The following is a 16,030-nucleotide window of genomic DNA, read 5'->3' on the forward strand; positions in this document are numbered from 1 at the left end:
GTAAAGATGTAGTAAGGTGCACCTAACTGAATCCATGGTGTTTTCAGTAGTCTCATATGCATGGGAAAGCTGGACAGTGTATGAGGAAGACCAAAGAAGACTGATATTGAGTACATTATGTAATACCAGAAGAATGAACAAATCTATCTTGGAAGAAGTACAGCTAGAATGCTTCTTAGAAGGGAGATCGTTGAGGCTTCATCTTGGGTACTTTGGACATGTTATCAGAAGGGACCAGTCCCTGGACAAAGACATTATGCTTGGTGAATTAGATCATCAGCAAAAAAGAAGAAGACCTTCAATGAGATGGATTGACAGGGTGGCTGCCATAATGGGCTGAAACATAGCAACGATTGTGAAGGTGGCACAGGACTGGACAATGTTTTGTTCTATTGTATGTAGGGTCACTGTGAGTTCGAACTGACTTGGCGGCACCTAACAACAACAACATCCTCACAGAAAACCTTTAGGAAAGCAGCTGTTTCTTTGCTCCCTTGAGCTTTGTGTTCCTTGAGCTCTTCATATGTTTTTATTTTTGTATTCATTTTCCTTTATTATTAAGAAAAGGAGTTAACAGGCAAGATAAACACAGAGCAATCAAGTATAGCAAAATCATTGCACCTTTTCACATGGCTTAATTGACATGCTTTACAATGATGTGCAAATGGACTTGAATAAGCATGTAGTTGATATAGTGTAGAGGAGCCCCAGTTAAGTGATGAGTTGCTATTTGAGGGTCATTGGTTCAAAACTATCAGCTGCTATATGGCAGCAGCTAGAGAAAGATGTGGCAGCCTACCTCTGTAAAGATGTACAGCCTTGGAAACCCTACGGGGCAGCTCTACTCTGTCTATAGGATCGCTATGAGTTGGAATTGACTTGACGGCAATGAGTTTAATGTAGCATAGACTGAATTCAGCAGTCTTCTTAGTGGCATGGCCTTAAGCAAGCTACCCCACCTTGCTGAGCCTCAGTGTCTTTACCTATCGAATGTAATTGTGAGGAACAATTAAAGTGATCCACACAAAAGTACTGTGTCCAGGGTGTAAAACCGGAACTCCTTAAGCCACAGTTTGTTTCCTTCCCTTTCCAATACCTCTGCCCCTTCCCTCATATTGCCTCTAATTGATATTATCCTTGTATTTTAGGGGAAAACTCTAAATCCACGAGTCCAGTGGCTTCACCAAGATCTTGAATGATTTAGTGGTGACTTTGGGATCTTTTGTTTTCTGTCTCTTAGATCTTTTTCTTTTGGGGGTATTACAAAACTCCCTGAACCTGATTATTTATTCATTTCTTTCCCTCTCCCCATATTGCCATGGCCACGTTTGAACCATGTTATCTGCAAGTCTAACCGAAATGACAATTTAATATTGCCCTGCGTTGCTTCATAGCATATATTATTTTGGTCTGTCATGGGCCTGTCAGCAAGTCTTGATGAAGTACAGAGCCAATAGTAACAAACCAGAAATCTGACAGTTCCTTCACAGAAGCAACTCCAGTGGGTACAGTGGTATTTCTTCAGAAATAAGGCCCTCTTGGTCCCTTTGTTGACACAATTAGCAATTCAGTTCAAGTCATTCTATCCCCGCATAAGCTGTATCTTTAGCGCTGGTAATTCAGTCTGTTGTATGGCTTGGAAAAACAAAGCCATCGTAGGCTTGTGATGTACTGAAGGCTGCAGCCAGGAATATCTTGGTAATTTTTCCCCACTCTTAGCTCTAATTATTCTGTTATTCCCTAGCTTGTTCGATTGAGACTCTCCAGGTTCTGCCTTCCCAAAGCAAAGAACAAAAGGTTTCCCTGGAAAGTGGGGGCCTGGCAATGTCAGTACAGTGAACTGCATATAAATGATGCAGCAGAGCTGGCTTGGTTTTTATAAAATCTTGTTGGAGAAATGCATGATAATGATCAGGCCCCTGGAACTCAGCAGGCATGTGCTTTTGATGTGTGCCTTGCTCTAGTAAAGCAGGAAAGTCAAAAGTTCTCCTCGTTCTTGCTGAAGTTGCTTCATGATCTCAGGAGTTTGGCCGGGATCTTGTTGACCCCTTGCCTTTGATTCACTGAGTTTGGAGGCACCTACCTCACTAGAAAACTCTGATATGTAAATAGTGAATCCTCAGTAAATATTTTCTGAATGAATGTATGTGTGTGTTAAAATGAACATTATGTACTAATGATGATGATAGTTCTAGCAGTTACCAGTTTTTGATCATCAAGAATGAGCTTTACGTATATTCTCTTATTTTAGTCTTCCCTAGGGTTTTTTTTGGTTGTTTAGGGTTAGAGTGGAGCACTTGGGTGGTGCACATGGTTAGTACATTCAGCCTGCTAACTGAAAGGTTGGCAGTTTGAGTCTACCCAGAAATGCCTCAGAAGAAAGGCCTGGCAATTTACTTCTGAAAAATCAGCTATTGAAAACCCAGCGGAGCACTGTTGTACTCTGACACACATTGGGTTGTCAGGAGTCAGTTTCAACTTGATTCCAACTGGTTTACTGATAGAACTAAAGTGATCTGGCTGAACTATTCTTTCTGTACCCTCTGCCCTACTAATTAGCCTTAGATCTTTTCTTTGGTCTGGTCAGATTCCCCAGAAAAGAATCTTCAGGGTATAAACCTAGCACCCAGAGTTGTGGGAGCTGAGTCTGGGAAAGGACCCTAAACTTAATCTCTTTTTGTCAAAGTGTCCCTGCCCTTAGCTAAGCCTTGTATCCTACTTTTTTTTTTTAAGGTAAACCTTAGTCTTCTGCCAGTATATGGGTTTTCATAAAAACAATGGGCTCAAGCATAACAACAATTTTAAGGATGGTGCAGGACCAGGCAGTGTTTCGTTCTGTTGTGCATGGGGTCGCCATGAGTTGGAACTGACTCAACAGCCTCTAACAACAACAACAACAACAACAGCGTATGGGAGTGGTAGTACTCTGGTTGCCCATAGTAAAGTCATGTTAGGGTCTAACTGTTTTTTTGTGAACAGATTTTCAAACCGTGCTGATTTTAGCCCCACTTTTATCCTCACTTTCAGAGGTACCTGGTGCCACCATTTCCTGAACCTTTCTACATCCCTGCAGGTTAATTAATTTGCTTCTGGGTTTTTCTTATTGCTCTTTAGGTTTTAGTTTTCTCAAGCCTGCCAGTAGAGTTACTACTCATCCATTTCCTGGCTTTCAAATTTTTGTTGCTGTCATCTTCTATTCTGTTCTCTTTGTCACTGTATGTTTCTGCCTTTTTGAATATTCTTTTACCGCTATCTACTGGGGCTCTGAAAGGAAGCAGAGGTCAGCATGTGTAGTCAGTCTGGCTTCTTTAACTGGAAGCTTCTGTTTTTGCATTTTCTGAAAAAGGAAAGAAGATCTATTAGAGATTTGGTACTGAAATAAAATCTATGCTTTTGTGTCTGGGGAAGTAGATAATGGAGCAAAAATGAGGTAGGCAAATGCATTTTCAAAACACTCGCCTTGTTCTGTTGAGATAATGGCCTATGAGAGAACCCAGTGTTCTGCTGCTGCCCCTCAGCACTCCAGGAATTAACCAGTGTCTCTTCTCTGGCCTGCAAAGAGCAATATGTGAAGATCTGGACTTTATAATACAAAGAATAAAATTGATTAGGGACTGAAAGCCTTCTTCTAATAAGTTAGATCCTGAGATTCTCATTTATTCACTCAAAAAACATGCATTAAGCCCCCAAAGTTTTCTAGAGAGGCACTACATTAGGAATAACTAGAAATAACATGAGGAATTACATGAATAAGGCAGATATGGTCCTTGCTGTGGGAGATCAGGACCGTGCCTAATACACTAGAATTCCTAGAAGGCCAGATGGAGCATCAGGAAATTAAACAAAATAAAAAATAACTTTTTTTTAATAATAATGAGGTGAGCCCTTAAGTGCTGACCTGGCCTTCCCTCTCAGACATATACTTGTTTAAAATAGTATGAAATGCAGCAAGCCTATAGTTCTAAACTCCTCCAATCTGTCAGACCGCAAGGGCTGCTTAGACTCGTGAACTTCAGGGAAACCTATATAAAGAACAAGGTTGACCCTAGGTGGCCATATCCAGTTATACCATCATGAATTCTTGATTTCATGGATAGTTTTAGCACTGCTTGTTTGCTAGTTTTGAGCAAAAAGATGAAATTATTCTTAGCTGAATTCAAGTTACCGTTCTTGCAAATTATGATTCCTTCTTTTACCCATAAGCCTTCTTGGTCAATTGACCATTTTATCATTATGTAATGTCCCTCATTATCCCTGGAAATATTTCTTGTTCTGAAGCCTGCTTCGTCTGATAATAATATAGCCACTTCAGCTTTTTTATGACTAGTATTTTCATGGCATATATTTTTTATCCTTTTACTCTTTAGTCTATCTTTTGATTTATTTTTAAAATAAATTTCTTCAGTACAGCGTATAGTTGAGTTCTGTTTTTTATTTTTATCCAGCCTTATGATCTCTGGCTTTAAATTGGAGTTTTTAGGCTAGTTACATTTAATGGTTGGAATTTAATCTACCATTCTGCTGTCTGTTTTTCCTTTGTTTCATCTGTTCCATGTAATGTTCCCCTCTTTTCCTGCCTTCTTCTGGATTACTTGAATATGTAGTATAGGTAGTCCCTGGATTATGAGCAAGTTCCATTTCTAAGTCTGTCTTTAAGTCAGATTTGTACTTAGAACAAGTACGTACAGTTCGTATCTAATATCAGCTAGGCAAGTGTTAGTGTATAGTATGTAGTGTACCTTTCTATGCTTAAAAAAACATTAAAACTTCCTTGCATTAAAATATCTTTAACATAATACGGTAATATTAATAATAATATTTTGATGTGTGTTACAAAGTAGTGCCTGTTTTTATTACAAGCCATTGTATGTATCTCAAATTTTCAATATAGTAGCCTTTACAGGAGTTCATTTGTAACTTACGGGTTATACATAAGTTGGACATTCGTAAGAAGGAGTCTGCCTGTATTTCATCTTCTCTCCAAAATTAGTTTATTAGTTATAAACTTTTTTTACTGGTCACTCTAGGATTTATAACATGCATCTTTATCATGTTGTTATTATAGTTTACCTTAAAATAATTTTATACCTCCTCACATATACTTTCTTTCTATTATTTGTGCTATTATTGTCATGTGTTTTGATTGTACATATGTTATGAATACCACAAGTCATTTTTTACTATAAACAATTATCTTAAAGAAATTAAAAATGAAAAAAAAAATAGGTCTTTTATACTTATTCACCTGTTTACCCTTTCAGATACTCTTCTTTCCTTCGTATAGGTGCACATTCCCAATTAGCATTGTTTTCCTCTTGCCTGAAGAATTTCTTTTAACATTTCTTGCAGTTTAGATTTCCTGGTAATGAATTCTCTCAATTTTTGTTTCTCTGAAAGTTTATATTTTACTTGAATTTTTCAAAGATATTTTTACTGGATATAGAATTTTTTTTATTGAACTTTAGATGAAGGTTTACAGAACAAACTAGTTTCTCATCAGTTACTATACACATTATTGTATGACATTGGTTAACAACCCCACGACATGTCAGCACTCTCCCTTCTCCACCTTGGGTTCCCTATTACCAGCTTTCCTGTTCCCTCCTGCCTTCCAGTCCCTGCCCCAGGGCTGGTGCGCCTCTTTAGTCTTATTCCATGGGACTATTCAATCTTTGGCTAAAGGGTGAACCTCAGGAGTGACCTCATTACTGAGCTGAAAGGGTGTCCCGGGGCCATTCTCTCAGGGTTTCTCCAGTCTCTATCAGGTCAGCAAGTCTGGTCTTTCTTTTTGAGTTAGAATTTTGTTCTACATTTTTCTCCAGCTCTGTCTGGGACCCTCTATTGTGATGCCTGTCAGAGCAGTCAGTGGTGGTAGCCAGGCGCTTTCTAGTGGAGGCCGTGGTAGATGTGGTCCTTTAGTTGTTTGGACTAATATTTCCCTTGTGTCTTTAGTTTTCTTCATTCTTCCTTGCTCTGAAGGGGTGAGACCAGTGGAGTATCCTAGATGGCTGCTTACAGGCTTTTAAGACCCCAGACGCTACTTGCCAAAGTAGAACGTAGAACATTTTCTTTATAAACTATGTTATGCCAATGGAGCTAGATGTTCCCTGAGACCGTGGTCCCCACAGCCTTTAGTCCAGCAATTCTGTCCCTCAGGGAGTTTGGATGTGTCTATGGAGCTACCATGGCCTTGCCTTGTACAGGTCGTGCTGGCTTCCCCGGTATTGTGTACTGTCTTACCGTTTACCGAAGTTACCACTTGTCTATTAAGTATTTTTCCATCCCTACCCCACACCCTTGGAATCATCAAATAGTGTTTCTTTTTGTATGTAAACCTTTTCATGAGTTTTTACAGTAGTGGTCTCATACAATATTTGTCCTTTTGTGATTGATTTATTTCACTCAGTATAATGTCCTCCAGATGCATCCATGTTATGAGATGTTGGATATAGAATTTTAAGGTTTTTTTTTTTTTAATTTTTTTTCTGTAGTTTAACGATGCTATTCCACTTTCTTCTAGCTTACCATGTTTCTAGTGAAAAATCTGGAAACTTTTGTTCTTATTCTTATGTAATGTGTCTTTTTCTCTGGCTGCTTTTAACAATTTCTTTTTTCACTTTTTTTAAAAGCATTTGATTATAATGTATCTTGATGTAGTTTTCTTTGTGTTTATCTTACTTTGATTTCATTGAGCTTTGTGGCTATGTAGGTTTATAGATTTTATCAAATTCAGAAAAGTTTTGGCCATTATTTCTTGATTTGGCCATTATTTTTGATTGGATGCTGAGATACGGAATGTTATATTGTTGAGTGTCCACATTTTGTTGTCTTTCTGTAAGGAGTGTTGAACAATTTTTCTTGGTAAGCTGTTAAGTTACTTTGGTTCAGTTTTATCCTTTGAGGCTTCTTTTTAAACTTTGTTAAAATCTTCAAAGCTAAAAGCTTTTAAACTTTGTTAGAGCAGGCTTAGAGTAGCCTTTACATAGGGAAGTTTAGCCATACTCGTAAGTAATATGTCTCCTGGAGTCTTGACTGGATGCTTTAAATGATCAGTGAGGACTTTCCACTCTGATTCTTGATAACTCAAATGATTCTCAGCCCTTTGTGAACTCTGAGAACTGTTCAGCTCACAGCGTTCCAGTAACTCTTTGCCAGACCTCATGGAGTTTTACTGTATATATGTGTGTCTTATGAAGAAGAACATGGAGCAGAATTGGAAGAAGACTCTGTGACAACCTGCGTTATGCAGATGATACAACCTTGCTTGTGGAAAGCAAAGAGGACTTGACTGATGAAGATTAAAGACTCCAGCCTTCAGTATGGATTACACCTCAACATAAAATAAGCAAAAACCCTCACAACTGGAGAAAAGATTGAAGTTGTCAAGGATTTCATTTTACTTAGATTCATAATCAACACCCATAGAAGCAGCAGTCCAGCACTCAAATAAAGTATTGCATTGGGCAATTCTGCTGCAAAAGACCTCTTCAAAGTGTTAAAGAGCAAAGATGGCACCTGGAAGACTGATATGTGCCTGACCCAAGCCATGTTGTTTTCAGTCTCCTCATATGGATGTGAAAGCTGGACAATGAATAAAGAAGGCCGAAGAAGAATTGATGCCTTTGAATTATGGTGTTGGTGAAGAATATTGAATATACTGTGGACTGCCAGAGAACGAACTAATCTGTTTTGGAAGAAGTACAGCCAGGATGCTCGTTAGAAACAAGGATGGTGAGACTTCGTCCCATATACTTTGGACATGTTATCAGGAGGGATCAGTCCTTGGAGAAGGACATCATGCTAAATAGAGGGTCAGCAAAAAAGAGGAAGACACTCAATGAGATGGACTGACACAGTGGCTGCAACAATAGGTTCAGGCATAACAACGATTGTGAGGATGGTGCAGGGCCCCACAGTGTTTTCATTTTGTTGTGCATGGGGTTGCTATGAGTCGGAACCAACGTGAGAGCACCTAACAACAACAACAACGTGTGCATCTTAATATTCAACAAAGATTTAAGGGGACCCCTGTGCAGATTTTTATATCTCCTTTGTCTGCATTGCTGCCTCGTATTTGGAAGTGTGTGCTACCACAGCTTCCAGCCACCTCAAACTCCCTGAGTTCTGGTCTTTGTCTCCTCAACTACACAGGCTGCTGTGCTTTCCTTGGAATCCCTCTCCCTGCTTTGTGGTCTGTCACGCACCTCCAGGCAAAAAGCCAGAGTGATCTTAGGGCTCACTTCATTTGTTTCCTTCTCTCAGGGATCTTAGTCCTATGCTGCCTGTTGTTCAAAGCCTGGAAACGGTTGTTTCATATGTGTATTTTCTTCTCTCCAGTTTTCTAGTTGTTAAAGGAAGAAGAAAATCCAGTCTTTGTTACTTCATTGTGGTCAGAAGCGGAAGCCTCCATTCCTACTTCAGTAAGAGTTTTTATTTTGATGTGGTGTTTAACTTCATCAAATACTTTTTATTCCTCCTCTCTTCCCTTATGTGGGTATATAGGATTGAATTTTTGGTTGTTGTTGTATTTGAGTTCTTTAATTTCTCAGTAATAATGATAAAAACCAAAACCAAACCCTTTGCTGTCCAGTTCATTCTGACTCATAGTGACCCTATAGGACAGAGTAGAACTGCCTCATAGAGTTTCCAAGGAGCGCCTGTGGATTTGAACCGCCGGCCCTTTGGTTAGTAGCTGTAGCACTTAGCCATTATGCCACCAGGGTTTCCGAGTAATAATCATAGCATTTATTATTATTATTCTAGTTTACATGTTACTTCAAATTTGAAAGTATGATAAACTTCTTAAATAGGATTGTGTCTTTTTTTAAGTGTTTTTTTTTTTAATTATTATTTTTAGCAGCTCTTGTTTTATGTATTTGGCACTATGTTGTTTGGTTCATAAAGTTGTATGAATAGCAACATTTTTCTTGGATTGAGCGTTCTGTGATTATGGAATATTCCTCTTTGCCTTGTTTAAGATTTTTTGATTTTGTGTCTATTTCGTGTGTTATTTATTTATTTATAATATTTTTTATATTTGTAATTATATTTATATTTGTAATTTTTGTCCAGCTTTTTAAAAATAGTTCTTTATCATATTTTAACAAAGTCTGTATTGTAAATACAACATAGTTTAATTTTAACCCCAATGTGATTTTTTTCTTTTAACCAATTGTGGAATTTAGCCCATTCAGACTTGAGGTAATAACTGAGATAATTGATTTTATTTCTTCTATTTTAATTTTATTTTCTGTTTAGATTGCATCACCCCCCCCCCCCTTATCTTTTTCTTCCTGTTTTGTTTTACTGGCTGATTAATTTTCTGTTTATTCCTTTTTTTATCCCTTGTTACTTTGAGAGTTCTGCTGAGCTATTTGTTTCTTTTAGTGATAAACTTCTCCTTCTTTATGACCAACATTAAATTTATGTTCTTCTCAAACATACATAGGCATTCCAAGATTCTTATATACCTCTTCTCCAATTTCTGACTTTGAGTAATTTCCAATTACTTAGCTTAATATTTTCAGTTCCCGGCTATTATCAGGTTTTTCCTTATAATATAGCATGCATCTAGTGTGTCAAGAAAACGTAATATTATTTAATATTATAATTTAGTGTTTACATTATCGTCAACCATTTTAGATTTAAATATTGTGTATTTATGTATGCGTGTGTGTAGAAAAAGAGAGAAGAGAGGGAGGGAGGAAGAGAAGAGAAGAAAGGTAGAGAGAGAGATAATGAATAAATGAATGAATGAATGTCAGTGTTCATCTCCACAGCTCCTCTTAACTTTGGCTTCTCCATATTGAGGTAGCTGCTCTGAATCAATTGTTATTTGGTTGTGTTCTTTCACAAGTATTGTCTTCAGTGAGCACAAATGATTGGTTTACTTTCTGAATCCTTGCATGTTGAAAATGTTTTTCTTTTTCCCTGAGAGCTAAATAGTATTTTGTCTTGGTATGGGATTCTTGGATCAGTTTTTCTTAACAGTCTTTACATCATTCCACTGTCTTCTATATCCCAGGTTTATGGATGAGGATCCCTTAGTCAGAAACCCTTGCCTTTGTCTGTAACTTCCTTCTGCTGGAAGCTTGTATAATTTTCTCTTTACTCTTGAAATTCAAGTGTCTCCTGGATTCACTTCTTGGATTTAATGAGACTTTTAATCTGCAGGCTTAAGTCTTGCTTCAGCTCAGTGTAATAACAATCTAGTACTGTATTCATTTAATTTTAGCATCTCCCTCATCTGTTCTTTTGTTCCTTTTTCTTTTATCTGTTTTTAAATCCCTTCTGGAATTCTTGGTATTCTCATGTTAGGCTGCTGGATTTGCCCTCCAAGCCTCTTATCTCTTCCCTCATTATGTCTATCTCATTGTGGATTTGCTACTTGTAGTAAGATATTTATTTTACTTTGTCTTCTAGACTATTAATTTGATTTTCAGTGTGGCCAGATTTTGTTTGTTTTTTAGTTCTTCTGCTGAAATTTGAAATGTAAAGTCTGCCTGAAATCAGTGTTTTTAGTCCCAGAAAGAGTGTGTGTGTGTGTGTGTGTGTGTGTGTGTGTGTGTATGCATTAGACTTCTGGTTTCTCATTGTTTTCATTATTAATGTTCTCTTCCAGTTTGCTTATCATTTCTACTTCAGTGGACCCATTTTTTATAAATGTTCTTCGTGATCTTCTGTCATGTGAACTAGTCCTCTGTTACAGATTGAATTGTGCCTCCCCCAAAAGATGTATTGAAGTCCTAACTGTTGTACCTGAGAATCTGACCCTATTTGGAAATAGGGTCTTTGAGGATGTTATCAATCAGGCTAACATGAGGTCATACTACTGCAGGGAGAGTCCTAATCCTGTATGACTGGTGTCTTTATAAAAGAGGAGAAGATACACAAAGACAGGGAGACAGAGGAAAGACTGCCATGTGAAGATGCATCTCTAATCCAAGGAATACCAAGGATTGCTGGGAGCCACTAGAAGACAGGAGAGAGGCTTGGAATAGTTCCTCATTCGGAGCCCGCAGAAGTAATTGGCATTACTGGTGCTCTTATTTGGACTTGTAGCCTCCAGAACTCTGAGACAATAAATATCTGTTCTCTCTCTCTCTCTCTCTCTCTCTGTTTTTTTAGGTGAAAGCGTACAGTGCAAATTATTTTCTCACTCAAAATTTATTCCCAAATTGTTTTGTGACATTGTTTGCAATCCCTGCAATGTGTCAGCACTCCCCCTTCTTTCCCTTTACACTCCAGGTTCCCCGTGTCCATTTGCCTAGGTTTCCTTTTCCTTCCTGCCTACGCGTCTTTGTTTTGGGGCAGGTGTTTCCCATTTGTCTCCTATATTTGATTGAGCTAAGTACATTCCTCACGTGTGTTATTGTTTGTTTTATAGGTCTGTCTAATCTTTGGCTGTAAGGTCAATTTCGGGAGTGACTTCGGTTCTGAGTTAGCAGGGTGTCCAGGGGCCATTGTCTCAGAGGTCCCTCCAGTCTCTGTCAGACCAGTAAGTCTGGTCTTTTTTTGTGTGTGCGTGTGATTTTTGAATTTTGTTCTGTGTTTTTCTCCCTCTCTGTCCAGAACCCTCTACTGTGATCCCTGTCACAGCAGTCAGTTGTGGTAACCAGGCACCATCTGTTTCTTATGGGCTCAGGCTGGTAGAGGTTGTAGTTCATGTGGTCCATTAGTCCTTTGGACTGATGTTTTCTTTGTGTCTTTGGTTTTCTTCATTCTCCTTTGGTCCAAACATCATGGGACCAATAGATGTATTTTAGATGGCTGCTTGCAAGTGTTTAAGACCCTAGACACTACTCGCCAAAGTAAAATGTTGAACATTTTATTTATGAACTGTGTTATGCCAGCTGACCTGGATATTCCCCTAGACCATGGGCTCCATCCCTCAGCCCCAGTAACTCTTGGTCCTTCAAGGTGTTTGGATGTACCTAGGAAGCTTCTATGGCTTTGCCTTGGTCAAGTTGTGCTGAGTTCCCCTATATTGTGTGTTGTCTTTCTTTTTACCAAAGTTAACACTTGTCTACTCTCTAGTTAGTGATTTGCACTTCCCATACTTCCCTGCTCTCATAACCATCAAAGATTGTTTTTTTCTGTGTGTGAACCTTTTTTTGAGTTCTTACAATGGTGATCTCTTACAATTTTTGTCCTTTTGTGATTGACTTATTTCACTTAGCATAATGCCCTCCAGATTCATCCATGTTTTGAGATATTTTGCAGATTCATCATTATTTTTTATCTTTGAGTAGTATTTCATTTTGTATATGTACCATAATCTGTTGATCTGTTCATCTGTTGATGGGCACTTAGGTTGCTTCCATCTTTTTGCTATTGTGAATAATGCTGCAGTAAACATGGGTGTGTATATGTCTGTTCATGTGACAGCTGTTATTTCTCTTGGGTATATTCCTAGGAGTTTCTGGTTTGAAGGGAGAGGAAGATACCTGAACAGACAAAGACAATTACTATTCTAAGTGTTAAGATAGATGCATGTCTGGATTGTAAGTTGGAAAAGAATCTGTGGGTTCAACCTGAACTCCATTGAGGCTTCCTGAAAAGGAATTGTCTGAATTGAGTCATGAAGGCCGGTTAGGAGTTAGATGAGTAATGGGGGAGAACACTCTAAGCAGAATGCAGCAAAGGGCCAAAAGCACTGGGAGTGAGAAATCAAGACCCAGTATGGAAAACTTAAAATCATTCAGTGAAGAATAGAAAAAGCAAGAGTGGGAGTGGCAAGAGAGGAAACTGGAGGTGAACATAGGTCATATCACGAAGGGCCGTTTAAGCTCTGCTAAGGATTGAATTTTATCCTGAAGGTAGTAAGGAGCAATTGAAAGCCTTTCATCAGGGATTAACATAATCAGATTTTATTTTATAAAGTTTGTTCTGGACACAATATAGAGAACAGATTGGAAAGTAGTAGGACTATGGAGAAATATATAAAGAAATGACTAATTACACAATGTGTTAGGAGCTGTGAAAGAAGATATACTCCAGGCTCTGGGAGCCTAGAGGAGGAGTACCCAACTGAACTGGGGTCTCAGCTGGGCTAAGGAAAAGTTTGAGTTTTCAGGTTGAAGAAGTGGGAAGAACTTTCCAAACAGAATGGAGTAGGGTAAAAGCACAGAGGTGTGAAAGAACATGGCATTTTTTCAGAGAACTGCAAATGATTTTTATTGCTGGAGTGTAGAATACTGAGAGTAAATTGATAAGAAATGAAGCTGGAGAGGAAAATGCCTTCCAGCACTCAACTCTTCCTCCTATTAAACATTATTTTAGACTGGATTGACCATATAATTATCTATGCCAGGCACTTTTTTTTATACATATTTATCATAGAGAATTTTGAAAATATACAAAAGTAGAGCAGTAGTAATGAACTCAAATTAACCCATCACCCAGTACCAACAACCACCAATCCATGGCCAATCCTGCCCCACCTACAACCCTATTCACTTTCCCATCCCATGTAATTTCAAAGCAAATCCCAAATATCATATAATTTGATACATAAATATTTTGGTACATATCTCTGAATGATAAGGAGCCTTTTTAAAAAGTAACCACAATGATCAACATTGCACCTAAAAATTAATAATAATATTGAATATCATCAAAGAGCTAGTCAGTATTATAACTTCTAATTGTCTCTCAATATCATATAAATATAAATACAGATACAAATACAAATATTCTTATACACCATTTGTTTGATCAGCATCCAAATAAAGGGCTGGAACTCTTTTGAAAGTGAAAGAAGGTACTATCAATCATTAACAGGTCTAAATGGGAACCTTTAATCTAAACAGAGATGTACAGTGACCTACTTTGGTTCATTCTACTTCCTCAACACTACTGGGCATCTCTGGGAAATTATTGGCAAAATATAAAGGAAGCATAGACCATATTACTGGTTCCACCTTTCTCCCATCTTCTCAGGTCTCTCTGCTCCCTGGTGTGCAAATGGACATACTCAGCAGAGAAAGGCTGGGATGACAGCTTCTGGAAGATTATCGGTCTGGAAGACTTTGTTGCAGACAATTACAACAAAATAGGTAAAAGGATTAAAAATCTGGTCAATGGTTATGTTTGTATGTATATGTATACATATACGTATATGTGTATGTGTGTGTGTTTTGCTTTTATATGAACTAAAATAAAGGAAGGCAGCCCAGTTTTTCTAAGGGAAAAGACCAAATTGTGTTGAGGAAGCCATGTGCCTTAGCAAGCCCTTGTCCTGGGGCTTATATGAACATAGTGGAGATAAGTATTATGAAAATATGCTTTGAAATATAGAGTCCTAGAAGTTGGGTTTGACTTGGGAAGATATTTACATGGAGCAACTGGGAATAGCATGATCAAGGGTATATGTATGAATTGTTTTCAGTTAGTACTAGAAAGATAGTTCCATAAATTAGATTAAAGGTGCAAGGCAAGGTCATGAACAGGAAATAATTGAAAACAATCAAAGTTAGGAGAATCAGGAACAAGACAGAGACTAGACCATGAGCCAGTGGTTCCTGACTATGGCAGTAGGGTGCCAAATGTCAGTTTTATGTGGCATTGACTGGGTAGTAAAGGTGTAAGTGCTAATAGGGGTTTATCCGGTAAAATAACTCAGATACTAATTACATATAATGTTGGCTGACATTTTAAAGTTTAAGATGTGCATGGGCGTTTCGCAGGAAAGTGTTTGTTACCTCTAGTCACTGCTCACAATTCTAGTAACCTGCTGTCAGTTAAAGCAATGATACCTGAATAAGTACAGATAATTCTGTATTGTTTAAGGAGCCCTAGTGACACAGTGGTTAAAGCGCTTGGCTGCTAACCAAAAGGTCGGTAGTTCAAACCTACCAGTTGCTATGTGAGAGAAAGATATGGCAGGCTGCTTGCCTAAAGGTGACAGCCTTGGAAACCCTAGGGGGCAGTTCTGTCCTATCCTATAGGGTCGCTATGAGTCAGAATTGAGTCGAGTGGCAGTGGGTTTGTTTTGTTTTTTGATTGTTTAGTGTGCAAGCTAAGATGCTGTAATAATAAAATTATACAGTCGCTTAAACAAGATATATATCATGTAACAGAACAGAGGCAAGTGACTGTTAGGGAAGTTTGCATTCTCAAGCCATGACATCCAACTTTGAGTCCAAGTTAGCTACTCCCAGTTTCATAATTCCTCAGCCAGTGAGTGGGAAGAAGGAACAGAACCAGAGGAGCCCATACACATTCTTTTGGAGAGAGCATAACCTGGAAGTGGGCCATGTCATGTCTGATCACATTCCATTGACCAGCACTTTCCCTAGAGCCCCATTAAGTTGCAGAGATGGCTGGGAAATTTAGTCACTGGCTAGATGGCCATGTGTTCATCCATGTGACCAGCTAAAACTTGAGAAATATGCTATTAAATATTGGTAGACAACTAGTAGTGTCTGCTGTAACTCCTGACCTCCCTTGATAACTGAGTCTCATAGTAGGGAATTTCAGTTGAACCTTTCTCTGGTGGAATTCTCGTAACTAGTGTGTAAAAATTCAAGAATATAAGGGTAGAAACATGAATGATCCAAGTTAGCATCAATACTGTTAATGCTAATACCTCAGTCATTTATGGCCTGTTCAACTATGAATAGGTAGATTTTAGGGAAAGAACCAAACCAGGGTAGAATTCAGAAAGAGCCATACTAGAATTTCTGTGGCTCATATGAATCCATCTCAGGATCTAAACTGGTGGAGAAGAGGAACTTGGGATCAAGGGAAGAGAGGATGTTTAACAAAGCAGTAGTCAGTGGTCATCAGCTACATCCCACGTACATTATCTCATTTGATCATCACAAACCTATATGGATTGCTCTTCTCATTTTATATATAGAAACACTGAGATTCAGTTCCTTGCCCACTATTAAGTTGTAGAGCCAGTATTCAAACTCAGGTCTCTAACTCCATACTTTGCTACCAAAGCAGACTGCCTTCTTGCGATACAGTAGACTGAGAGAGCTGACCTGACTATACATCTGTCCTCTGGTGGGGTATTCCAGCA

The 16,030-nt window shown here is 38.4% G+C and overlaps 1 protein-coding gene across 18 annotated transcripts in view; it reads left to right on the top strand.

The window, feature by feature from the left end:
- FGGY (FGGY carbohydrate kinase domain containing) overlaps positions 1-16,030 on the top strand; it is a 627,007-nt gene that overhangs the window by 218,498 nt on the left and 392,479 nt on the right. For all 18 annotated transcript variants that reach the window (XR_007516666.1, XR_007516664.1, XR_007516665.1 and 15 more), the window contains one exon: positions 13,942-14,057. Coding sequence is in view for 13 of the 18 variants with exons in the window: in XM_049879407.1 (XP_049735364.1) it covers positions 13,942-14,057 (116 nt within the window). In the remaining 5 variants the exon portion in view is untranslated. The remainder of the gene's footprint in view (positions 1-13,941; positions 14,058-16,030) is intronic.

This window comes from Elephas maximus, chromosome 3, assembly GCF_024166365.1.
Source record: "Elephas maximus indicus isolate mEleMax1 chromosome 3, mEleMax1 primary haplotype, whole genome shotgun sequence".
Classification (NCBI taxonomy): Eukaryota; Metazoa; Chordata; class Mammalia; order Proboscidea; family Elephantidae; genus Elephas; species Elephas maximus.